At 37.1% G+C, this 27950-nt stretch overlaps 2 protein-coding genes across 4 annotated transcripts in view; one reads left to right on the forward strand and one right to left on the reverse strand.

Annotated features, from left to right (window-relative positions):
• LOC139462567 (PHD finger protein 21A-like) overlaps positions 1–17047 on the reverse strand; it is a 40026-nt gene extending 22979 nt beyond the window's left edge. For all 3 annotated transcript variants that reach the window (XM_071244397.1, XM_071244398.1, XM_071244396.1), the window contains exons 1-3: positions 16667–17047; positions 16303–16335; positions 16049–16114 (exon numbers count right to left, since the gene is read on the reverse strand). In XM_071244397.1, the coding sequence (XP_071100498.1) occupies positions 16049–16114; positions 16303–16335; positions 16667–16729 (162 nt within the window). In that variant the 5' untranslated portion in view covers positions 16730–17047. The remainder of the gene's footprint in view (positions 1–16048; positions 16115–16302; positions 16336–16666) is intronic.
• A 276-nt stretch (positions 17048–17323) lies between these two features.
• Positions 17324–27950, forward strand: part of LOC139462569 (nuclear pore complex protein Nup50-like) — a 30767-nt gene continuing 20140 nt past the window's right edge. The window contains exon 1 of the mRNA XM_071244399.1: positions 17324–17445. The gene's annotated coding sequence lies outside the window, so the exon portion shown is untranslated. The remainder of the gene's footprint in view (positions 17446–27950) is intronic.

A 27950-nucleotide genomic window follows, 5' to 3' on the forward strand; every position in this document is an offset into this window, starting at 1 on the left:
TTTCAATCAGGGGAGTTGGGTTACATTAGTTGCAGGAACACTAATTATTCCACAATCAACAAATGTAACAGTGACAAGATACAGTAAGAGTTTTGGTAGCCAGCAGGTCCACTTGTTTAGATGTGCATGGTATATCTGAATAGCCTACAACGACAAGCATCGTCCATCATGTCCGGTCACCCACACAGCCTCACTTCCACAGCAGTACAGGACAGCATCCACACACCAGTCAGTCAGTCAGTCAGTCAGTCAGTCAGTGTTATGTTATGGCAGCAGCAGCCCTACTTCTACAGTGTACTATGGGGACACTTCTGTAGGCCTTGTCAGGAACTGATGAACATTTAGGGGTTCCATACTTACAGTATTATTAACATAAAGGGCTCGAACAGTAGGGCTGCAAGGAATACACTATGAGGGGAATACGACCCACACAACAGACTACTGCATGGCTTGGATATATTCCATTTCGTATATTTTGCTTTGATAAATAACAGACAACTTCCAGTTCAAAAACTCTCTCTTAAATTGTTTTTTAAATTTTCGATTCTAGTGACTACGAATAACAAATTCAATTCATGAAGGGATATGGTTCGATTCACCAAATACTTGAGTGAATCGTAACAACCCTATTAAACAATGAAAAGCAGTAAAACTTACTTCCCTTTATATTGTCAATGTCAGCAGTATCTGAAACTGATTGACCTCAATACTGTAAGATATGTTCAGATAGTGGGACTAAATGGTGAGTTTCATTAAGAGAAAGATTGCACACCAATTGTTTACCGAAAGACAGTGTTGGAGAAGTCCATTAATTTTAGTAATTTACAAGAATGGAGCTGAAGAAACAACGAAAGGAAAACTAGTTCCACTTCATTGCACATGAAGAAATTTGAATTTGACAAACAGTATCTACTTCAAACACGTCACATAATATTTTACTTACTAACCTATTATTTACAGGCTGACATGATATGATAGAAATAGCTGTTTCGATAGACTAGATTCCATCAGTTCATGCTGACATAGTACAGCTGTAACTGCATCATAGTGTACTCCTTCACTTACAATAATGTGACTAGTATGTACACACCGTTAGTCGCCTCTTGACGACAAGTATAGTCGCCTCTTACAGCAATCATGGTTTGCTGAAGACCTATTCTACCCCGGATATTCACGGGTCCGGAACACTGGAAATAGTGTGTCAACAAATCGGTACTGAAGTCAGCATGGTAATGCTGTTATTAAACTATCTGGTTACAAAAAAAGTGTTCATCTTTAATCTGTTTCTATTCAAATTATTACTTTTATTCAACATTTCATTCAACATTGTTTTCATTAATTTTGGTGAAATTGTGAGTGAATTGATTGACAGATTAGATTACCCCTACTGATGCCTTAAAAAACCCATAGCTGTCAGAGAATTTACACACAGATCATAAGTATAATAGTGAACAAACTTGGTCAATATTACTTCGAGTGAAATGATATAATGTTTTTTTTATGTAGTTTTGACAATGTGCAAAACAGGGACTTTCCCCAAAACTTGTATTAATGTACCCAAGAATAGAGGTGCGTATTATACTTAAGTTGGCACTGTACACCACACAGTCAAATTTTGGGGGGATCTTGAAAAATTTTCAAGTTATCAAGGGTTTGAAACATCAGTGGAGTGCTAAGTTGGACACTTGGGTTTCAAACAAGTTCAAAACAACAAGGAATTCAACACATCCAAGTTCCACACAACGATGTTCGATTGCAATAATATTCACTACAAATTTCAATGTTCTAAAACAACTTTGAAATCAGTGCAGCTGTTGTGAGTTTTCATGTGACGATTGCATACATGTACATAATTTGTTCTGTATCAATATAAGACAATACACTTGCTAAAATAAAATACTTAATACTTGTTTATTGACCCCCACTTGAACATTTTTGACAGTCAAATATGCAAAAGGTGTTGTAATGAGCTTCTCATGTTCACAACGAAAAATTGACACTCAAAAATTGTTTTCCTTGGAACCTGCTCTGAAATATTTATAGTCAAGAAGTTTACACATCATTTGACATGAATATGCGTATTGCGACACACATATTGTGACCTTTGTATCATGATACAACACATATCGTCATCTTTCTGGATCACTTCACTCCTGATATTCATGGGGCATCACACTCATTGCTCATAAACAAATTAATCATGCCAGGAAAAGAATGAACATGTCAAATTATGCATGCATTAGTTGTCTTCAATAGTGGCTGTCCCTACTTGTGATTCTGAAAAGCAGCACGTAAGGTTTAATCCTGGCAGCTATTCTTGATTTAAAAAAAACACTAACATTAAAATTAGACATAATTCTTTAGTCACTTACAACTTTCTGTGAAACTGGCTGTAAAAAGAGAGAGTGTTGACTACTAGGACATCAATGCCATTTATAGGTGTGATCGATGTAACCTCTCAACATCCTCAAACCAGATGGTTCTACTCAAACCAGATGGTTCTACTCAAACCAGATGGTTCTACTCAAACCAGATGGTTCTACTATAGAAACAACCATGAGAGTAAAAGAGTACACAAGAAATCTAAAAACTTGTGTATTCAGTGTGCAACAAGGTAGTTATCATACCACTCACTTTTCGTCAGGTAAAGACAACATAAAATATTTGCCCCTGCCATCATTCCACCTGGCATAATGTTAGTTCTTATGTTCTTAAGGAAATTCAAAATTGTTTTCAACAATTTTTATGCTGATCATCATCAACTTCCCACCAAATTTCACCAGTCAAAAACCCTGGAGTTACTATTCAATGGAATTACTGAGTATCATCTGATTCCGTTAAAAAGTACACTCTTCTGACGCCTGAGAAGGTTTATATCAATGCAGCACAAACTAATTCCATCGTGTGCCACCAATCTTAGCCATTAAACACAATTGGAACAAAATTTCTTCCTGATTGCATACAGCTTGTCTGTATGCTGAGATGGAAGCTAAAAGAACTTCCAACTTGACAGCTGCTGCTTGATGGAAGGTGTCTAACACAAGTTACACATTAAAGAACGAGTGAAAAATGGATTGTCAAAAATCTATTTAAACAAACTCAGAGGGAAATTAAACATCAAGTAAACAAGTTGTATGTAGCCATGCAGACAAGAACATTGAGGAAAACCTAAATGTCTTACTAATTCAGGAATTGTTTAATATCTAAATACCTTTCATCAAATCTGGAGAGCAATTCCTCAAACTGGAGTTTACATGAAAATTTTACTACTGCAATTTTCTTAACACACATTAATGTTCCCATTCAAAATATCACCAGTTTACACAACACAACTTAAGCTTTGAACACGTGAAATTTATTAAAAATAAAACACCATGCTGAATAAAATTACATTTCAAAGAAAAAATGTCTCATCTACTCTAAAACCTTTACACACATAAATGACCAAACAAGAAAATCAGTTCCATCTCAGATATGTTTAAACATCATTACCGAGTTAACTACAATCACACAAAGCAAATGTAGGTTGACCACCCTTTTACAAGTATGGGAGCCCTGATATGGTTTGATTACTCGCATTGATCCGATGAGTAAATAAGAAAACACTGGTTTACTGATGCACTGGTGAAACATACACTTAACCTGATGATACGACACAAGATATGCCTACTCAGGTATCAATTCAAGTTTGACTTCTGGATCGATTTTCAGAAAAATATATCTGCAAAGTTGTGCAAAAATATGATGACAACTACTCAAGCTGGCATTACCTAATCAGCTATCAAAATAAGCCCAAACTGACCAGCCATGACACTTTCGCGTGAAAAAAGTGAAAATTAATTATAACGATATGTATCTCTATGATATTTTCACTAAAATATCGCGAAATGTATTAGTATATGAGGTATGCTTATTGTGACACACCTAATCATGCTAACAGCAGCCATTTTAGTCCATCATGAAAGATTTAATTCATTGTATGTGCTTCTATACATATGTTCAGGACAGCCACTGTTGACAAACAAGCTTGATATTCATATATCTGTCTTTTATGACCTTTGACTTTCCTGTTGCCCACAAATCGAATCATTGCTTTTTTTTACATATATACTGCAAAATCCAGAGAATCCAGCAATAATTTATGTACTGCGCTATAAAAGGTACCATTAAGAATTTAACTGCTCACATAATTCTAATTTTAAGCATGGCTGTCATGTTAACAGCCATGTCACCACTAAGAAAGTTATTGATGTGTAATTGAATTTTAAGTTTTCATATATCACGACAGGAAGGAAACATGATCTTATACAATTGATGACAAGATGTTTGCAATTTTACTTCACACTGTCTCATTGTAAGGATGATGCTGTGATTTTCTTTCATATTTGAATCCAGAGACCCCTAAATCTGAACATTAGGATTACGACAAGGACCCCTTGACTTTCATACTTAATTTCAACCAATGAACATTAGAGGGAATGCAGTTTCATCCTGGATGTGTTCAGTTAATCAAGTCAGAAGTTCACAACTCCATGTCAGACTGTACCTCCATGTATTGAACCTATCACATCTACATAGACCAAACCAGTCGGGTAGCTTCAGCCACACTGCCTAATGAAAAAACTGTCCATCACGCCAATAGACATTCCTTCACTGAATGGTATGTTTCCTGAAAATAGCTTATGCTGAAGAATTGACCATGTCTGGTCACCTCTACTCAGAAGTTGGAGCAAGGATGGCCCAGTCGTCTCAGATGTCATAATTTGATGTGGTGAGTTACATCCTTGGCATCATCAAGGTCTGATGATCCTGCGTTTGAATCCCAAATGAGGACTGAATCTTGGTCTGCCAGAATGATGTTAGTGCTCATGAGCATACCTACTACCTGTGTACACTTTGCATGCTTTGGGACGTCTAATTAGGCCGACACACTGGTGATAACTCAACTCTCTCTTCACAAGTGGCCACAAAAGTATAGCTGCAACAGTGCTCAAATTGGATTCATTTTCATGAACCCGTTTACAGCAGCAGCATCCCAGCAAGATTTATATCACAGAACTGAAGCCAAACATTCGGTATGAACAGCACACTGTCTACCTAACCATACTCTGAAAGATATTGTAGAGAGAAGTGCCTGATAATTGAAATCATGAAATGAGATATTCCCGCTGCATTCCTACTCCAAACCAATGATGTAGCACATAAGGATTATATCATAACAGCAGCTGTTCATTATGACGTAATACTTAAAAATTAATATGATCTGTATTTGTCTATGTCCATACTTCTGTTTATAAAGGCAACATTAGACCCAAAGAGTTTTGCGGCATAACAATTAACATCAGGCACAGGACAATGCAACAACCAGGTCAAAATCAAAATCAGTTGAGACAACTGAAATGAAAACAGCTACTTTGATATGAATTAATGAGGGGTCAGTAAGCATAAACTACTGCAATGGCTTCAAAACAAAATGACACTTACACCTGGAATATGTTCAACAGCCAGCATGGCTAGGTTTGAATATGTGTCTGTTGATATTCTGTTGACCTTGTAACGTAGTACATTTCTGAATTTGCTAGGATTGACATCCAGGCACATCTAGGAAATGGTAAACAACCTAAGAGTCATCAGTTGAATGAAATAAAGACACCCACCATTCCACGGTTTTTGGTCTTTAAACATTCAGAAAGCCTGAACATCCTTATTTCTGATTTTGACAGCATGACCATTATGACTTCCTAACTACCTTTAACAAAGATTGCCATGAAAACCATCAAACATTTAAATACATTTTAATGGAAAACAAGTATTTAAGTTGTTGATTCTTAACCACTCACTGAACCTGGGAGTAGTATCACACTTTATTTAAATAATTAAATGGTATTCTTAAATTCTGTGAGACGATAAGTAATGTTAATAATAGAAATGTTTGAAGCAGTTCTCTGTGAGTTAATGTTACTAGTCCTTCCTGAATTTTACCATTCTGGGAATACCAGACTTCTTACTTGACATTGAACAGACTTTTCATTTGGAAACTTGCATTATTTGCACTTGTTTAAAACATCTTTCAGGATACAGTGTTTTCTACCATTTGAATATGAAAAGTCTTGGTCTCAAGATGACATACAAAGATGCAGATACAGTGTTAAAGACCGAATAAACATGGTAAAAAAATCACGTCCTTTACATAAAGAAGTGTAGGAGAGAAAAAAATCTAGTTGTGAATCGTGACTATGTCTGATAAATTTCATAGCAATGTTACATATTTTTCATTAACTGCAAAATTATAGAAATGACAAACTGTACACTATCTTTACCATTACAAATTAAAATTGTCATAAAAGCCTAAGGAGGTGATTAAATTATATGGGATGTTGGGCTGATGGAATGGTTCTGGATCCAGGCTGGATTATTTACCTGTCACCCTTTTATATAGCTGGAATGTATATTTCTGGCAGACTGCACCTTTCCCTTACTGAAACTTTCATGGTGTACATAACACTCTAACAAAAAGAGTTGAACTTTGTTAAGACTGCCCTAACAAACACACAGGATAAGTAACCAGTCATTCTACTTCCTTCACTTGAAACATTTGAAAATGTCAAGGTAGACACAATTTTATGGATAACAACTTCTTTAATACTAAGTCTTGCTTGACAACGACATAAGAATCTATACCGAAACATCGCTTTTTACAGTATTAAAGAAGTTGTTATCCATAAAATTGTGTCTACCTTGTCATCGGTCAATTTCTAAGTAATGGCTATCAAACAATTTGAAAAAGTTATTTCCAGTCAGCAGCTACTTTTTAGCCACACCAAATAATGCAACAGTTACAACGGAACTAACCAGCCTTGGCTATTAAATACATTCATTGTACAACTTTCATATAGTACTTAGCAGTCCAGAGGAAAAAACAGGGAAATATCTTCAACCCAGAAATTTGAACTAACAACCAAATTGATCTATCAAACCCACAAGCAGTCACAAACTGTGCAGGGGGGGGGGGATACAGACAACATTGGTCCTGAGGAAATCATGTAAGTTTCTTCTAAAGTCTTGTCTGTTAACGTTCTTTCATAATGATATGTTGACTTGGACAGTACCATGTTATCGCTATGGTGCCAATATGGCGACACTCATATCGTCTGCTATGCAGCGTCATTTTATGTTTGTTTTGGATGATATCCATCATAACCGAAGTGGAAAATCCTTCGAATTGAAAATAATAAGACATTAGAATCAAGTGCATAAACTCACCGTGTGTATGTTGTGGATTTTATAGCAGGAAAGCTTAATGAAGTCCAGCATAGGAATGTGTCATGTTCATTCTCAACATTGTATGTAATGATTGAACATAAAAGTTACAGTAAGGCTTTGACTCCCAGAGTAATCCCCGAGATTTGTTTCTTGTTTTACAGTTTTACTCAGTTTTTCCTGATTTCAGAAAAATAACATGAATAATGTTGATTTTTTAAAAATAATTCCCCTGCAACACTACCATATTTTCTTATGTCTAGTGCTCGCTTTTATTCTCCCAAAAGTACAGGTGTGTAGAGGGTGTGAGCATAATTCATGCATACAATGAGTTTCGAATTGTTTTTAAATGAAAAGAAAAGTAAATCCAGAAATAGCATGTGAACAAACATTGGGAGCCTGTGGCAGTGTTTCATCAAACAATTTGTAAAATAGTTTGGGTTAAGTGCTATGCTATTTTTATTTGAAATATATATATATTAAAAGTTGCATCTAAAATAACAATACACTACAATATATTATTCCAGGTAAAATAATATGAGAAAATGTGTGTACAGCTGATTATTTCCGACGACCCGTGAAGATCCGGGTTAGAATAGGTCTTCAGCAACCCATGCTTGCCATAAAAGGTGACAATGCTTGTTGTAATAGGCGACTAACGGGATCGGATGGTCAGGATCACTGACTTGGTTGATGCGTGTCATCGTATCCCAATTGCGTGGATCAATGCTCATAACGTCAATCACTGATCTATTATTATTTACAGACCGCCGTAATATAGCTGGAATAGTGCTGAGAGCAGTGTTAAACAACAAACAAACAAAAGTATTTCTGACTTATTTTACAAGACATTTACATATGGTTATCTTGACCTCTGCATACAAAACAATGCCTTTCATAAATACAACAGAAATTGTGAATCATGTTTTGTGATGTTTCACGCAAATTTCATATTTTCATTATGTTTGTTGTCTCAAGTATGTTCAACTTAGCGATATGATGTAGGTTTGGACAGTCAAGCACACGAGTCTATGTATGAAAGAGCAAGTTTTCCCGAAGTCTCGTACCCAAGAATGGGGTGTGTGTAATCTATGCAAGAAAATATGAATAAATCTGTAATACAATCATTAGGGGAGTATTTACATGTGCAAAGGTCTCTTGCCTTATACCAATCAAACAAAATGGTTCAGTTTGACACAAATAACAAATTACTGGCAAAGACTCCCACCTACATAGCCCGCAAGTGTCAAATCGTTAATGTCAATGAGAACCATCCACTGGTATCAAAAGTATATAAATATATCCGCTACTCATTCCTAAGTTTGGTTCGATTATGGCATTCAAAGCAAAAATGTAATTAATAATAATCTAGCCATGCAGATCTGGTAATTCAAACGTTGTGGTTTATTATTATTGCTGCTCCAATAAAATGTGTGATTTGTTTTAAATGATAATACTTTGGGATATTTATCTTTGGAATGTTACTTCAAATCATTATTACATGACAGAAGCCACACTGAACCAAACATTCATAACATAAATTACCATTGTCAATAATCTCAATTAAAAAAAACCACAATGAGTTACTTAAGAAACATCAATGGTTAAGTTTGTTGCCAAGGATTTGATGAGATACATTTGAAAGTTACTTCATTCAGCATATAATATGTTAAGGCATCAAAGTTGAAAATTTAACATGTCTGCCACCTCAAAATGATGTCATCATGGTTTGGTTCTGTATAGCTTCATGGTATCCATTCATATTCTACAGTTGTTGTGGTTAATATTCTGAAGTTAATTGGTTTCATATAAACAATGATAATATTTGTTAAATACATATTTATATAATTAGAATAATGTTTGATTTTTTCAGCAATATAATGAATAATTTACTCTTAAAAAATATTTCTAATTATGAAAAATACTTAACACATCACTGGTCATTTGATGGAATTTTAATATTTTAAAATAAATTAAAAATTATGCAAACCTAAAATGAATGTCCATCTTTTTTTTTGTTTTCCCACAAAGGTTTGTAGCTTATAAAAAGCTTAAATAAAATTCTTCCACTGCTTTACCAAGGGACAGCTTTAATGCATATTTCTGGTAGAATTTTCCCATTAATTTCTCAATTAATGTTACAAAATGTGTAATTAATTTAATACAATAATTTTTAATCCCAGATATTACTGCCAACAGCTGCATCCTCTGAGGCCAACCCGGTGGTGTTACACAGAAAGTACTCCTGTCAGTCATTGCAGCTTCAGAGGAGAGAAGAGATGAAAAAGATACAAGATTGTTGTCATTAATAGAGAATGATCTTCTGATGGTCCATGAAGGCCGTGGGAATTACATATATCAGCAAAACCATTCATTGTGCTCCAAAAAAGAAAAGAAGTGGAGATCTGCAAAGTATGCCAGCAAGGACCCATACATTTATCATGTTTATCACAGTTGAAACATGCCGGTCTGTTTCCAAGTGTCCCATTAATTGATTACTGTAAAACGTAATAGGAACATGTGCACATAATCTCTAAGTACCAACAGTTTGATGACGTCAAACCAAAGAAAGCATGACAAATTACACGAAACACAGAGATTATTGATGTACAGGTAGTATGGTTAAAAAACTTTAGAGGTATTTAGAAAGTTCAAAGATCGATCTTGTATGGACAAGTAAGGGTTAGTCTGAGGCAAATTTGAAATTGTTTGATATGCACATGCTGCATGTTTAATATAGCTAAATCAAGCCCTGATTGATGAATCTGATAAATGCAGTACTCTTCAGAGCACACTGGTAGACCTTTGTTAAAAGACTAAATGCTCTCAATGTTAAATCCAGAACTATGTGTGTGGGAGACATTCATGAAATGGCGGCAGAGTACTAGGGCTGGGAGTACTATACGCCAATTGTGCCATCGGATATGTATCCCCATACCTTAATCACGATTCGATATGTATCACAATACTTTTTCATAGACAGGATGGTCAAATACCTGGCACACTGATGATTTAGAGTTGGCAGTGTGAAGTTTGGCACAACAATGAAAAATATTTATGTTCTCACTATTAACTTCCACTACTAATTAGTGTTTTGGAACAGTTATTAAAGCAAACATCTAAGGTCAGAATTGATATTTTTTACTCATTGTGCGACTGTGATACTTACATCAAAAAGTAAAAAATGGCGATACACCGATCCACTACTGAGTACCATCGTCAGCGTATGCAGATCTATATGTTAGGAAGTAAGGGATGTGGGGAAAATAGCAGAAATTTGAACTCGGAAAATACACATGGCTTCAGTGACTTATATCAATGGCTAACTACGCAGGTCGCGAGGCAGTTTACTATTTGTGGCTTACAAGAGAAGTTGTCATCATACCTTCCTGAGGATGTAAAACCTTACAGTTTGAAACACCTACAATGCAGGCTGCAGAATCACTGGGTGACAGCTTAACTGTCACAAAAAATTGATGGTAAGAAAATCCTTTAAATCGGTTGTTACTTTTCACCATGTTGTTTTAAAATGGACTTGCTCTCTTGTTACCCAAGACAGTAAAAATTGTGGAACGAAGTTTACTGAACGTAACTAAAGTTGTTTGTAATGAATGGGTAATGGTGAGGTGAAATGGGGTTTAATGTCGCATACAAGATTGTTGCAATTATATAGCGACGTGCGAGCATGTGTATGTGTGTGGCTGCTTGTACTAGTTCAGACTAATGCTGATTTTATAGTGTGAGGTCACTAAGATTCCATGCTGCTGTTCAACATGAATACCCCACTCAGACACAGTATACTGACTCCAAGCCAACCAGTCCTTGTTTAAGTCCCTTAATGCTGAGTACCAGACAGGGTAACAACAAGTACTGAATAACTCAACGTCTTTTGTTAGGGTAATTAAATCGAATGATTAAAATGAGACTAAATAAAACTTTATTTCAAATTTAACATATGGAGCTACAATACACGTTGTTGGTCACTCACAAAATAAGCATGTATGTAACATACAACCGACCAAAAATAACCAAAATAATGGTTTGAATGCAGCTATTGCTGAGATGTTCATACACAGTACTGTGGCTTAGTTTCTCAATGCAACATATATGCACAATGAAATTTCACATCATGCACAAACAGCCTGTGATCCTGTGCACAATGAATCCAAAGTGTGCATGCCTATAGGAGCACTCACAATCGCCAATGGAAATAAGCTAAACACACGCTCAAAAATGCCCCCAAGACCGATCTCGATGGACAGACGAAATGGCAAATTGTGGGTAGGATAGAGAAGGGGGAGGGGGACGTCAATATCCTAGTTTGCCCAAATGTTTGGCAAATCAAAACTTGTAACTTCTCGACTGTGAGACAAGTACCATCAAATGAGTGGGGGTTGCAATGAGACCTTGGCATGGTACCCGACTAGAGAAGAACGTCTCATTACATAAGTGCGCTATGCAACAGATTAAAATCTGCTCCTGTTATGAATAGCGAGTTCCATACAGAAAACAGGAAGGTGAATTTGAACATCTACCATCTAAAACCAGCTCTATACAGCACACCTGAAAGGAAGGCATCCTGTTAAGGATGTGACCCTAACATATCACCATAGGCAGCAAAATTTGGGGTGGGCTAACCAACACCAAGGACGGGCTGTGTTCCTATAGTCTTACGGACGAATCCAGGTGAATGTTGGTGGTGATGTATGCCAGGACAAAATTCTTGACCATGATCGGTATATGGACAGCAGTGTCATGGTGTGGGACGGTATCACACATGATAGGCAAACTGATTTGGTTATTGTGAATAGACATTTGATAGGCCTTCGATAAGTTGAAAGTTTATGCGTTGTCATCGTTTCATTCGCTAGAATTATTGGCAGAAATTCTGAGCTGCAAGATGACAATGTTGGACCACACTTGCCCGCTAAGTCCCAAAAGAAAGCCTGTTTGATGCTCTCTGGGGGAGAGTGAATGCTTGAGATCCAGCACACGGCAACATGGTCCAGCATGGGGTAGCTCTTCAGGCAAAGTGGCAATACCAACATGACCAAGGGCAACCATACAAAAGTTAATCAACAGTATGCCATCAATGTGTCATGCGTGTTTCCTCAATTTTTTGTCAGTAGTCCATAGACAAATTTCAGATGTAAAGAAAAAATTCCCCCACTTCTGATTTTGTCTGTATCTTTCCATACAAACATTTTAATCCTAAAGGAAACATTTCAAGATAAAATTTGGTTGTTAAGGAAAGTGACTTTTTGCCTATTCCATTGTTTGCATTTATCAAGTTTGTACGTCAGAAAGATGATGGATTGTCATATCAAATAATGCATGGTTCATTGAAGAGTTATGCCCCTTTATGTCACACCATTCAGTGTGTGTGTATGTGTTTTGGTGGGGGGTTGGATTGGGGGATGGGGGTTGGTAACTTCATTTGGAAGATTCCATGCATGCATAAATCAAGTAAACACGTCATAAACTGTAGTAGGTGAAGCTAGTATCTTGCAGTGTTTTGTCTGTGTATTTTCTCATGAATATCAATATCATCAGTCATATCCACATTTTTAGAAAACATTTCCTTTGAGTAAACATGGCTCTTTTCCAGTGCTGCTGCATAAGAGAAATCTCTCAAACTCTTTGCATTTCACTCAGTGTATATAAAAACACTTTCCAAATGGGAGGTACGTGTGAATGTACTTATATCAACCAAGTTGAAATGTGACCATCATTACAATTTTCTAAAAGAAAAAGTCTTGAAAAAACTATATCTTTTCCTGAATGTTTTTAAGGTGAACACTCTTGTGCCAAAACTTTTGTCATTGAGCCTAAAACATATCTTTCAGTGTAGCCATGGTGAACAGTGATCCTGTTGATTTATTATTGTATCAATATTTGTAAGAAAAGAAACAACGAAAGAAAAAAGAACCAGGCCTCAAAGTTGCGATTAAAACGGTTGCCTATGCGACCTAAATTTCAATTTGTCTACTGTCAAAGATTCAGAGGTAGACAAATGACTACCTTGAAACATATGTTGTGGCGACTACATTCTATTGCTACACATACGTAGACACAAAAATAAACATGTCTGCTACTAATTGTACTCGCAAATAATAAAGTCAACAATGAAACGAAATATATGAATATTAATGTAAATAGTATTTTATTTTAGTAGAAAGGTTATTGGATAAGCAAGGATATACCTTTTTATCTAGTAACATAAATTGCATCATTGTTCCAGTCACAAATAAAAAAACTCAAGTACAGTTTCCACTCAATATACAATTCCAAGACTAGTGCTATGACTTGTACATATAATAGTTATTTGATAAAAGATCATTTCAAATGTTTTTGGCTACCTACAATATTGGCTTGACTTCTTGATTTTATCACTGGCTATCTGGAAAAAAATACTTGTGGCCATATGGCTACTTGGTAAAAAAAATTAACTTTGAGGGCTGAGAACCCAGAAAATAAGCAATATTGTTAACTGGCAGGAACATCATCCTGAGGCAAGGGAGTTAACTGACTGTAAAAGCCCAGTTTCCATCCTTGCTGAACAAGGTTGGAATTTCTGGGCTTGATTGTATCGCCACCAGTGGGTATTACAAGTTATGTCCCTTCCATGTCCCTCCTAGTGACAAATCAGATTCCACCTCTGATCTAATTTGCATTGCTTCAAACAAAATGGTGGCACCCAGTGAAGACAATCTGATTGATAATCAAGTTCTACATTGTAATAAAATGTGTCTCAATGGGCATCAAATTACGTGAGCGCCTTGATTAGAAACATAAAAAGTTTTTTTTTTAATCTGCACAGTAGTTTACGAGCTGGATGTCGATTTCACAATTTTGATTGGACTATGCATAGACTTGTTAGTCCCGCCAATATATAACACCATAATTCGAGCCTAGTTTGGCAAGGGTGGAAACTGGAATTTTATAGTCAGTTACTCCCTTGCCTCGGGAAGATGAGAATAAAAGGATCTGGAAACATTCAATACAATCTTCCAAGTGTATTTGAAGTGTAAACCCGCCAAGAGTTTTTCTTTCTTCTTTATAATCATAACTTTATAATACAACTTTTGTAATAATCCGGATTCATACAGTTTGCACATCATTTTTTTCCATTATTGCAGATGCATATTTTTTCGGTTCATTGAGGTATGAATAAAAAAACTCATGTGAATAGTGGATGGATTCTTAAAAAGAATCGAAAAACTTATGTGCCAACAGTATGAATCTGCATAGCAGATTCTTACAAAAGTTTGCACAACAGTTTTTTTTATTCATAATTCAATGAATCGAAAATAATCCACAGTCACTCTTTATAATTTAATTCGACAACAAAAGCATGTGTTGTCTACAATAGTTTAACCAAAAACAGTTGTATATATCAAAGCAGACAAAAATGCACGTAAGTTGACACGCCCACAAAGTCAACGGAGATCAAAACAAAGTTCATAGGACCTGTAACGAACCGAAACGAATATGTCCGGCTGTTTCAAATGATGTGCCAGATTTAAACATTAGTTCCCTGAGAATGGGAGGACACATTTGGAAAAAGGCAGGTTAGAGGTGAAATCCATAGAAATGAAATGTGTGGAACCTACGCGACAAGACAAAAATAAAAAGTCGAGCGAGCATGAACCTTCACGTTTGCTGTTTCACTCCTTCTCGGCCTTCAGACTCAAATAGTTTAGACATTGAATATGCATGAATTTCACTAAATGTCCTGTGCATGACAGAAAGGGAATTCCCTTGACTGTAATAATGGGATTCCCCAAACTTTTGTGGCAATAAAAGTAGTCAGCTTCGTTGGGTGTGGCTTAGTGTTTTACATTCATTGGTAATAAGAATGCAGGAATTACAATGAACACAACTTAGTTTAATTATAAACTTCTGACTCCATATGTCAACATCAATCAAAAGCATAGTGTATGTACCAAGTATTTTCTTTAAGACCATTAGCATGTACATTGTAATTTAACACATACCCCGGGTAACACAAGAATAGTCGTACATGATCACAAAAGTCAAAGGCATTGTAGCGATTTCTGGTCATAGCACACACACTTCGATAACAAATATATTCAGCTTGAAAAATCCAAAATCATTAGCATCAAAATGCAGAAGGAATAAAATACAGTTTATCCAGTCAATATTACATACATGTTTATTGGTACATTTTGGGTTTCAGTGACTGATCGTGATCATATTTGTCCTGAAGATATTTTAAAAATTTGTTACTGATAAAGAAGAATGTCCTGTAAAAAGTTGATGTAATCATGAAAATGTCCTGCCATTTGTGTCTTGCAAAATCCTTGCACTTTACTGAAATTACTAAAAAAATATTTCTGAAAATTTTATCTTGAACTTTATCATAATCTCTCAATACGAGACTGCAGTGGTAATATTCATTCAACATCAATCCCATATGTAAAAAGGAACATGTGTGTATTTCTAAAATAAGAAAATAGTTTCCAACTGAATAAATTACAAATACTTTCACATATGGAACCTCCAGAATGCTGTCCAAGAATTTTCCATCTTGGGCTGAGCTTCAGTAAAAGGTTAAGAAACGTTTAAACCCAGTTCGCAAGCTGGATAAGAGCAATCCTCAACAAGATGCCACTGAACAAGTTCACCTCTGGTGAAAAGACAAAACTGAAGGATGTAGGCAGAAATCAATAAATTCCTGATGCATTAGCATAGTAGGTCACCAAACTTCCAAGCACAGCTTCAGCTAACAAAGGTGATACGTCCAGAAAAACATCCCCATACTCACTTGTTTCTCACTGAGGGACATAATCTCTGTTTGCAGTTCATGGAGCTTAGTCTTCATTGCTTGATTCTGTAGAAATAAAGAATCATTTGGCTTGTCAGCTATAATAAATCTGACTACAGAGTTGGAGAAAATGGCCGCACGAAAAGTTTCGACAACAAAAATCAATAATTTGTAGCTAGCGAGCAGACAGAGAGAAGGGATTCGGGGTGTTGCTGCTGCTTGCGGTCAAGTGATGAAGACATAAACATCCTTACCTGGGGCTCTGCTTTCATCTTCACTACCAGCATCTGCAATAACAATAAATACACACTATAATCACACACCGATTCCATCTTTCCTGAGTCTTCATGAAGTTTGGAAAGGTCGCATAATTTCACTACACAGAAGATGTGCTGCTTTATTATTGGACGACCTGTCGCACCAAAACAACATCATATGACTATGGAACTCACTTAAAATAGCCCTTGTAGGTAAAGCGACGTACAAAAATCTAGTAAGAATTCATAACAAACCACTAGAGCTATCATAATACGAATAATATCACTTTTGTGATGAAAGTTGTCAGTGGTAGACGAGATAATCAATCATCAGGATAGTCGGAGAAGTTTGTCACGGTACCTGATGGTTCTTTATCGCCAGTTTAAGTTTACTCTGGATCGAATCGAGATCAGTCCTGTCCATCGTGATGACCAGACAGCTTCCGGGACCGTTCCAAGGAATCTGTCTTGCTTATCCGCTAGAAACTCAGGTAATCCCAGGCTACATCAACAAGATCACAAATACTGTTACTCAGAAAGTACAAAAACACAACTGGACCGGACAACTTTCTTACGCGTATTTTCCATATCCTCTGTCAAGTTGTTCCACCACACTGTACTTGTAATAAGTGCCAAGTGAATTGTCTAAACAACCGTTTGAAGTTGATAGAGAAACAAAGCAGGGACGATGACGATTTCAATTGTTTACGAAGTACAAGGTAAACGGTACTATATCTTCTCCCTCCTTCCGACAAAGGAGTGCTACGGTCATACTCTCGCGAGCTGGGTGCCCAGATGCACTACTTTCCTACCTCACGGACTATTTGTCATCAGTATAAATAATCACTTATAATATTTTCTAAACTATTAAACCATTCATATACCCATTATTCCTGCTCCAAATAAACACATCTAACACACAGGAGCTGAAATTCATGATTAAAGTTATAATTCGATTGTAAACAAAATTCCACTCATTTGTGAGTTCAGCGGACGAATACATAGCAGGTGAGACGAAATAAAATGGCGGCAACCATGTGTTGCTTATGATTTGGCTGTCAACACATCATTAACTTAAAAGTTTAAAGGATCACCAAAATAGCATTTGTACCTGGTGAACTGACACCTTTTTCACAACTGGTAAGTGACTTTTCACTGTTTAAAAGTTAATGACATCGAAATAAGTCGCGCCAAACTAACTACAAATCTTCTGGCAATGTTACACATTAGTCACCTGTTTTCGACAGGTGCCCTTTAAATATATCTCTCTATATATAACGGTGTTTTTGTCAAAACCATGCGTTTTCTTTAGACGTTGAAATATCCAAGCAGAGTTCGAATGTCAGACGATCACAATGTCGGTTTTATCGCTTAAAAACAGCTAATAAAGGTAAATAATGTTCATCAGGAAATGATTTCCCATGGAAGTTTGGGTACAATAAACTAATGTTTGTCACTCTGGTCAGTTTTAACGAGACACACAATAAAAAATTTCACATTTTACTCAAAACATATCAGTTGCATTCTGAGTTTAATCCTTGTTCTTGACGTCAGTTTCTAGTTTTCATTGGTTGCTTTTATGAATCAGTTCCTTTGGTCCTTTGACGTATTTACCTAAGTTGCAAGCCTATGATCAAGACAAATAAATTCAAGTCCTCATCAACTGAACTGAATACTCACTTGTAGTTTTTTGGCCTTGTGGACACTCAAGTTGAAACAGGTCCCAAGCACATTTTCACAAAACAGGCCATTAAATTGTTTGTCGTGGTCAAGTTCTGTGATTTCATTGTTTTTATAATAAAAAACACCAATGGCATGAGACTAATATTTATATGGCCCATACTCAGATATTCACAGGTCAGTGTGATAAAGCCAGAATATTGCTAATTGTAGCACTAAATAACAAACATTAGTGTATGTTGAGTAAGACTGGGTCTTTGTCACCACCATAGTCATTCAATAGTGTACCCAAAAGAATGTTCCAATTAAATAAGTATACCTCTAGATCATGATCTTGTGTCTCTTTTGCAGCGTTAGAAATTGGCACTACTCCTATACAAAAATCTAGTAAGAATTCATAACAAACCACTAGAGCTATCATAATACGAATAATATCACTTTTGTGATGCGTTAGAAATTGGCACTACTCCTATATAGTCCTTGCCAAACTGCCCAATAGTTAAAATATAATAAAGACTGGTTGAAATTTTGCACTTTTTAAGGGTTTGGGTATGTTATCATTATATGGACGAGTGGACTAAATATGTTAGTTTCTATCGCTGTTTCATACCGCTTTTCTATCCTTTGAGTTGGCATTTCCTGAATTTGTTGAGTAAATGATAAGTAAATAAATATTCATGTGCATCACTAGGTCTCTGGTTCATGACACGACTGGACTTTATGTACCATCAGTTAACTGAAGACAAATACTGACCTGTGTCTATTAATTATGTATATCTTTTTAATAAGGAATCCAGTGACAGATAAATAGCCCGTCAAGTGTAGCACAAACAGTGTCAGTTGTAAAAGTTGGCTAATTACCTCCTGTTTAAACACTGTGTATTATTGTGACATTGATATTAATTAGATGCTGTGTTTTCAATGTAGAGCTAGCCTGTGTGTAGATGAAATTCAGCTAGATTGAATTTGGAACCGAAAACAGTTTTATTATACATATATACATGTGTACATATGTACTGTACTTATCAAGGTACTAGTATCTGCTCAAATGCAATTATTTTATTCCCTGACCAGTGGATCCATTTGCATGACAGTTGTCATTCTCAACTCTTTGGGAAGTATACAGGTAACATAGGCTTACATTGAATACACAGTATGTTTATCACTTTTCTACCCTGCCATAATAAAACATTTTAAACTGAACTCTTCAGTGTTAGCTAAGATATTGAGTGAGGCAGTTTTCAGTGGAGTGTCATCCCGAATTAAGGAAACACTGATAACAGCTGTGTTGATGCTTCAGAAAAGCGCTTAATTTCAAGCTCGTTGTCAATTTCGATCATGTTTTTTCCCCAAGATGAATTGTCACATACCAGGCCTGTACCTTTTTGTAACCTATAACTTAAAATGTTATTATTTAAATATCACTATCACCAATGACTGGAAAAGAAGTACCTTTTTATAAAAATTAGCTTCTGCAGTAATATCAAAGTCAAGTAACTGTCTTTGTATATTAGAGTTTAGCGATGTAAGGCTGTTCCAAAAGTAGGGTATCCAAAATGTTGCTCTGACACTAAAAGGTGTAACAAATATAAAGATCTCTCCAAGACTGATTTCAAGACATATTTGAGCAAGTGCAATAGACGGTACAGTGACAGATAATGTAAGTCTACATCAGTTGAGTATGGACATTCTGTTGCGGAAAAAATCCAAGAAAATCACTAAGTCGGCAACTGTCAGCAAACCTACCTCCGATCCAGCGCGCTCCATAGATTCTTTCCTGACTGAACACATATCAAGAACACATGCGAATGAACCCCTTTAGATCTGCATACAAACCCTCCCACATAAGATCGGCGACAGGTTCTCCAAAAAGGACCTGCATCCTCAGACTTCACTGTATCGCACAGAAGACTTTTCGCGAATACTAAGGAATCGAATAGATGTTGAGAAAGATCATAGAGAGCCCACACTGATCTGTGTCTTCCTTCTGCGGAAAGACGTATCACACGCTAGCAGATCATACTAGAGATCACAGTTCACCTTTTAGATCGGCCAGTTCAGACAATCATAGAAGATATGATGTAGTGCGGGATGGTCGTTATCCTTCATGATCGTGCCCTGATTGAGGAGTTCACAACAGTCGGGGTGGAAATCATCCTGTCCAGAGGAAAGGAGACCTACAAAGAAGTGGCATAGACTGAAGCTGGATTGATATGGAGCAACATTCCCTTTCACGTGTGACGGAATAGGATCAACATCGACAATCTACTGCACAATTGTGCTTCCTTTCACGTTTATCACATGACTGTAGACGTGGCCGAGATTGGGAATGACATTCCCCTATACTTTCATCAGAGGATACAGGTTGAAACCCCTCTCTAAGGGATCGACATTCGTCTTGTAAGATCAGCATTCACCTCTACAGTCTGCAGAGCAACATCATTACCCTTCTCCATGGCATTGATATTCACAGCCACGGTCGACTGATCGACAGTGATACCCCTCTCCAAGGGATCGATATACTACTTTAAAAGATCAACATTCCTCTTTATGATCTATAGAGGTTCGCAGGTGTAGCCGTACACGGGATGGACTTTACACTTCACAAGTGTCAAAGGATCACCGGCACAGTCGTGATCAAGATCCCCCTTCTGAGGATCAGAACTCCCATACGGAATCCTTATACCCCTTTGCAATCATCAGAAGATGGATGGCGCAGTAAGGATCAAGATTTATGCACCCTGCCTCTTACCGGAACGATCAACAAATATACGATATTCAGGATCATTGTCATCCTCCTCATCCTTCATTGCTCTTACCGGTTTGGAGACGTTATGACAGTCAGCATTGGCTTTGATGAACCTCGTCTTTATCATTTCGATGGCAGTTGTGACTATAGTTAAGAACTCGATTGGGATTGGTAGCAAGCGTAGCTTTGTTCTAGTGGAGCAGGAGAGTGCTTGTAAGAATTGTATGGATCAGCAGGATCGGCCTCCTGTGAATACTTCACGGGATCACTGGACTCCTATTATCTGATAATCTCATGGCTACTGTTCTTAGTGAACGGGGCTTGCATTAGTGCATGCCACTTAATCTATGTGTTGTTTCTACGAGGGTGCTATTACCCTCACTGAGAAATCGTTCAGTCTATGTTGAACCTACACCAATCAAACAGTAAGTTTGCTTGTTTGTTTAATGCCACACTAGGTTATTTTCCAACTGTATAACGGCAATCTGTAACAATCCAGTGATTAACAGCATGAGCATCAATCTACGCAACAGGCATACGATGACAAGTATCGACGAAGTCAACGCACCTGACCACCCAATCCCATTATTCGCCACTTGCAACAAGCATGGATTGCTGAAAACCTATTCTAACCTGGATCTTTACAGGTGTAAAACGGAAAGGATCAGTGGGAGCGTTCGCCAAACCCTCTCCTTGTGTTTTTTTTATATTGAGGAAATATATGATGGGCCTTGATCTACAAGATGCAGCTTTGACTTTTATTATGCTTTTTATGACCTTTCCTGCAGAAAAACGATTGTGAGATAAAGATGTGTTGCAGTTCCCACCACACATGACCTGTTCGTCAATGCCTAGACGATCGGTTGGGCACACACTTATTACATCTTTGGGTGACATGGCATTGGTCTGCAGACGAACAGAATCTACACATCAACAATGCACGAGCCGTCTCATGGGAAGGACAAGCTGTAGACGTGTACCCTTCTACCTCGGGTACTGCAAAGATCTCAGACACAAGACAAGTTCAGCTACTTTGGGTTGCGCCCTTCTGGCCAGCGAGAGTCTGGTTCACCGTGCTCGTAAACATCGCAGAACGACCCCTTCATCTACCACTATGATCAGACCTACCACTTAAGCTACATTCAAGCCATCTAATCCGTCGGTGGAAGTGCAACATCTTTCAGTTGTGGTGCATGTAAACATAATGTAAGGTTGCATTTTTCCGTGATTGGTTGCACTGCTGAATGTTTTATATAGCTAAATCGAGCCCTCTGTGCCCTAACATTCATACATTTGACGAAAATGTTACTCGGGGTATTCCGAATGACAGTTACGACTCATTCCGTCAACATTATCTCGCTATCTCTCGCTTCCGGGGGAATAAACATTTTAACGGAGGAGGCGTTGCACAGTATGTTTGAAGCACTGCCATACAATCGCAACCATGAATTAGATACTCATGAATGTTCGTTTGTTCAGTTTTCACAATCTTGATCGAGAACTGTGTCAACATGTTTTTCAAGCGTCGTCTCAAATGGAAGTCGACAGGTTGAAACGGGTGCCGTACAGCTCAAGAAAGCTGCTTTCTAATGGTCTGATGTCGACTTCTTGTTAGTCGTTTCATTAGTAGGTCAAATTTCCCAAAAGGTCCAGAACTGATTTTAAAGAGACTAGACATGCTTATGTTTTTGCCAGATCTAAGAATTAAAGAAGGAAAATAAATGTATAATACACATTGAGTAAAAAATACAATTTTTGATGAGGAAGAGAATTTATGGATGTCAGTATCATTTTTTTCCTTTATGTGTACAACTTCTAAATGCCTTTCAAAGACTTGACAGTTTGTAATGTTTGGCATTGTAACCTGTCTGAACTCAAACCTTTTGTACACAAAAAGCCTATTGACGAAAAGATTTTGGAAATAGTCAAATAATTTGGCACATTTGTCTGTTAACTCAGCAACCACTTTCAGATTACCACAATTGACGCCTTGACCAGATGTCAGTGAATGGATACATAATTAATAAACGCCATAGTATGCATTGACTTATAATAAGCCATAGTTGATATTATTTGGCGTTTTATGTCAATGTATATTTTTATTCCCCGCCCCAATGAAGTTGGCGGGGGATATTGAAATGGGTTCCGTCCGTCCATGTGTGTCTGCGTGGGTCCCGAAATCATTTCCGGAGCATAACTCAGAAACCGTTAAATATTTCTCTGCGAAAGGTCTATCAGACTCCTGCTGAACTGGTGCCTTTAGCTATTTAGGAATTTTATAAATATTTATTTTTTATGTTTCCATGGCAGCAAGTTGGACTTAGGTTCTATAGGGTAGAGTTTGTTTCCGGAGCATAACTCAAACCCGATTCAATAATTTCTAACAAAACTTTGCATGTCCACCAGGCACATACTGAACTGGTGCCTTTTGGTATTTTACACTTTTAAATGTTTTTATTGTTTGTTTCCTTGACAACAAGTTGGATTTAAGTTTTAATATAGGGTGGGTTCACTTATGGAGTATAACAAATAAACTATTAAATATTCCCTTGCCAAACATTGCATGTCTATAATAAGCACATACTGAACTGACTGTGATGCCTTTATGTTGTGATCCCTGATTGGTTAATCTCAAACATGAGGGGCATTGGGGTAGCTTAGTGGTTAAAGTGTTCGATCATCACACCGAAGACCCAGGTTCAATTCCCCACATGGGTACAATGTGTGAAGCCCAGTTCTGGTGTACCCCGCCATGATATTGCTGGAATATTGATAAAAGTGGCGTAAAACCATACGCACTCAATCAATAATCGCCAACATGGCTCATCAAACTGTTCCATACTAAAAAGTATGCAAAATTTTATTTATATCAGTCTTTTACACACATTTCGGCGACATTTACATACAAGTGTCTTAATGTCCGATGGCTGCAGTCATTTATTTATACACATTTAGTTTTGGTAGAATGAATATTTCGAGGAGTATATGCTACGAAATGTTTACAGTTTTTTTATTACATGATCAATGATCAAGTTTATGATATGATCAATCAGTGCACTATTACAATTACAATGACACTGCCAAGGCAATTTTGGCAAGTTGTGGTTAGTGAACTAACCGTCGTACTCCTTCCAAGTACAATGTGATACTCGGGGATTAACATGACTTATGTTAGAGTTAACCCTGTTCTACAGGGACCTCTTTTCCACAGCTGTTGTCTCTTGTTTGTGCACCTGAAGCGATTCAACATAATATACATAATATATACAAAGTAGCATTATGCTCAAGAAGATAAAATATTACCCGACCTACAGTCACATTATATTCACAGAGACATTTGGGTCTCTGACATTCACCACTTTGGTGAAACCCACACGCACAGTTATGGTGCTGGCAAACCTAGAAATGTATTTGGGGGGATTTGAACCCACAATCATAAGTTTCTGATGTGCCCAAGGGATGCAACTCTGCAAAGTGCTGCTGCCCCAACCAGCAACACTTTGGGAATAATGCGAGGTTCACTCATGGACGCTGAAACCTGCACTGTAGCGAGGGTTGACTGTAGTTTGTTAGTTGTTTAACACTGCACTCAGCAATATTCCAGCTATATAATTGCGGTCTGTAAATAATCAAGTCTGGACCAGTCAATCTAGTGATTAACATCATGAGCATCGATTGTGATACAATGACATGCATCATCCAAGTCAGCGAGCCTGATCACCCAATCCCGTTAGCTTCCTCTTACTACAAGCATAGTCGCCTCTTAATTTACATCAAGCATGGATTGCTGAAGAACTATTCTATACCCCGGGTCTTCATGGGTCATAACTGTAGCATGAACATACCAATGGTGTTCATAGACTTGCAAAAAGGTATTTGCTCAAATTTGATGTTCTCAATCAAGTTCTTATGACAGGTGTAAGATATTTCATCATCTTCACATGTGACATGCTTCCTGTGTTATCTTGTATATTACCCCTATATACCCCTAGGGATATTTCCCACGTATGATTGGATGGCACTGAAGGTGAAGATCTTGATATGGACTTGGTGTCACCAAAGCTTGTGTATGTGATAACTTGAGTACTTATGAATGGATTTTGATATATACATTATACATGATGTCTAAGGTAGGGTCTCTCTCGGATCATACAATGTTAAGATCACTAGAGGGCAAGTTATGAAACATGGATCAAATTCATTATTAATTCAAGAAATGTAAATGATTTGGCAATCTGTTAAAATGAATTCAAAGTAATGAATTATGTCAAATGTGTCATGATTGTGTCCTATATCAAAGGAAATTCACTCAAGCATGAGTTTCGTTCATCAAGTATTGTTCGTGGTGGAGTGACTTCTCTGTTGACATAGTTCAACAAGTGGTTTTCTTGCACGTACTTGGATGACATTGAAGGTTGCATTTGCGAGTGAAGTTGCAATGAAATATTTTAAAACACTTATGTCTGGGCCAGCACGAAAAAATCATGAATTTAACTCTTTCAACACCGCAGGCCGGTAGACCAACCAAGCTGTAATCACGTCAAAATAGTATATAATTTTATGAAGTAACCTGTCATATCACTCATTTTTTAAATTTCACAATGTATGAAATATTCCATTTCAATTTATCAGAAATAAAAATTCACAATTTCCTGCAATGTTTTTGGACATATGACTCTTTGACACACACTTCAAGTTTGACAACTGGTCCACATCAGACATGTCAAAGAGCAAAATAAATATGTTTCAAGCAAATCTTTGAATATAGTATGCCAAGTAATATATAAAATCAACAAAAATATATCTAAAAGTTGTCAGACTTACAGCTAAGTTATTATTTCCATCTTTTCTTGTAAGTGAAATGATATCATGGTTTTCGTCGCCTCAATTTCTCGGCTTGGATGCTTAATGCCAAAATATATGCATGAAAAATGTTTGTCACAGCCTGTAACCTAGCAGTTCCATAGAAGTTCCATTTTTTTTAAATATAGGTCGGGATTTCCTGCATAAAACGTTCAGAATAACACAATTCAACAAAAAAACTTTCGTCAAAATCTGAAATTCATCATACACAAGGACAGTACCATTGCTGTAATTTGACTGGCTGCCTTAGGTCACATGCTCAAATTTGACCAATCAATAACCTTGTAGCAGAATTCAGCAAGAAAGCATCATTAGAAACCAATTTTTACCCCAAAAATTGTATGTTACAGCAACAAAAAGACTCCGGGAACGGTTACTGTCATGTAGCTTTCTAACTAATGGTGTGTCACTTGGCAGTCTTTGACTTACGTAGATATTTCTTCATGTTACTTAGCAGACAGCCGCTGTTATCAGGAAATGGGTGAAGATAGATATTATTTTTAATTCTTCTTAAAATTATTTACCGATTACGTAAACATTGATAATAATAAAGAAATAGGTAAGTGGATTTTATGAAATCTTGTATTTGCTGTAAACCGTTAATCTTTCACTTCCTTGGTTGGTAATGTGGATGTTATGAATGTGTGAGCTTACATTTGTATTTACAACAAACTTAATTAAGTTGTAAATGCATTATTTAGATAATGTAATAAAAATTGCTTTCATGTGAATGAACAGTAGGATTAGACCTTTTAAAAGGTGTATTACATGTAGTAGCAAAGATGTTTTCAAAACAGATATTTTCCTTGATAAATGTTGCCTTCATCTATCACACAGTCTCTGGGAACTTTCAATTTACATGAATCAGTGACAAATTAAATAAAGTCAATTTCACTGACATATTGATTTGTTTAATCTTTCAACATATTCAAGACTTGTTTCAGGTTAAACTCAGGTTGAAATATATTATTCATATCTACTCATCAGGCATACACCATTGCGTACAAAGTTGAGATTGAAGTAAAGTATCTTTTAAAAGTGACTATCCATGATCATGTCATCATATCATGTTTGACAGTTCTTGGAACAAACATCTATTTGAGAGCCAGCTGATATATAAATGCTCACAATTTAACATTGTTACAATTGCAACATTGTGTTCAAATTTGATGTCTTTTACCGTAATCAGTTATAAAAAATAAACAACTTCAAATAAACATAATCTTTTATTTATCACGATTGTAGTAGGTAAGGTTGCATGGAGACTGGCGTTTCATTTTGGCTACCGATTAATAATATTTACTTAGCTATCAACAAGTAAGTCTAAAAGTGAACTTTGAGCCCTGCATAACCCCTTCCTCTAAAACACAACCTTGTGACAGAATATGCACTGATTGCTGATTCAATAACCATGAACAGCTGATGAAAGACAGAATATACACTGATTGAATATAGTTACTTGCAGATAGGTTAGAATAATCTTGTTTGCAAGAAAGTAGAATATATGATGATTGGATAAATACAGATACTGGTACAAGCGGTTAGAATAGGTCATCAGCAACCCATGCTTGCCGTAAGAGGTGACTAACGGGATCGGGTGGTCAGGATCACTGACTTGGTTGATGCATGTCATCAAAGTGTCAAATGTTCTTAAAGTGAAATGCAACACTAGTCTCTGAGAAAATGAGAAAATGGCGGTATCTTGTGTGTCAACCATGTGCATTGATGACTGCCGTGCAACGTCGATACATGGAATGGATGAGGTGGTTGATGAAGGCCATAGGCACTTGAGCCCACACTCTGAGGAATGCCTGACGCAGTTCAGCTGCAGTTGTCTGCCTTGGTCAGACGTCACTCAGCTGTCTTTGAATCTCGTCCCACAGGTGCTCAATGGGATTTAAATCGGGACTGAGGGCAGACCACTGCATGGTTCTGATACCATTCTGCTGTAGGAAGTCTCTTGTTGCTCTCGCAGTGTGGGCACGGGCACTATCATGCAGAAACTCGTGGTTACGGCGGCGTGCCAAATGAGGTATGGCGTGTGGTCTCAAGACTTGATCAATGTACCGAACTACTGTGACACCATTCCCTCTCCCTGGATGGATGTCCTGGAAGACCACAGTGCCAACCCTCTTTGCAAGACCAATTCCACCCCACACCATGATGCTCGGACCACCCCACGAGTCTCTCAACAACACAAGTATCCGAATAACGTCCCCCATGGCGTCGCCAGACTCTCTCTCTGCCATCTGCTTTTGAGATACAGTAATGTCTCTCGTCTGATAAGAGGACTCTTCTCCACTCCTGGTGGCCCTAATGCTGGTGCTAAGTTGCCCACTGAAGACGGTGCCGG

The sequence above is a fragment of the Haliotis cracherodii genome, unplaced genomic scaffold (assembly GCF_022045235.1).
Source record: "Haliotis cracherodii isolate W230 unplaced genomic scaffold, xgHalCrac1.p SCAF_15, whole genome shotgun sequence".
NCBI classification, from domain to species: domain Eukaryota; kingdom Metazoa; phylum Mollusca; class Gastropoda; order Lepetellida; family Haliotidae; genus Haliotis; species Haliotis cracherodii.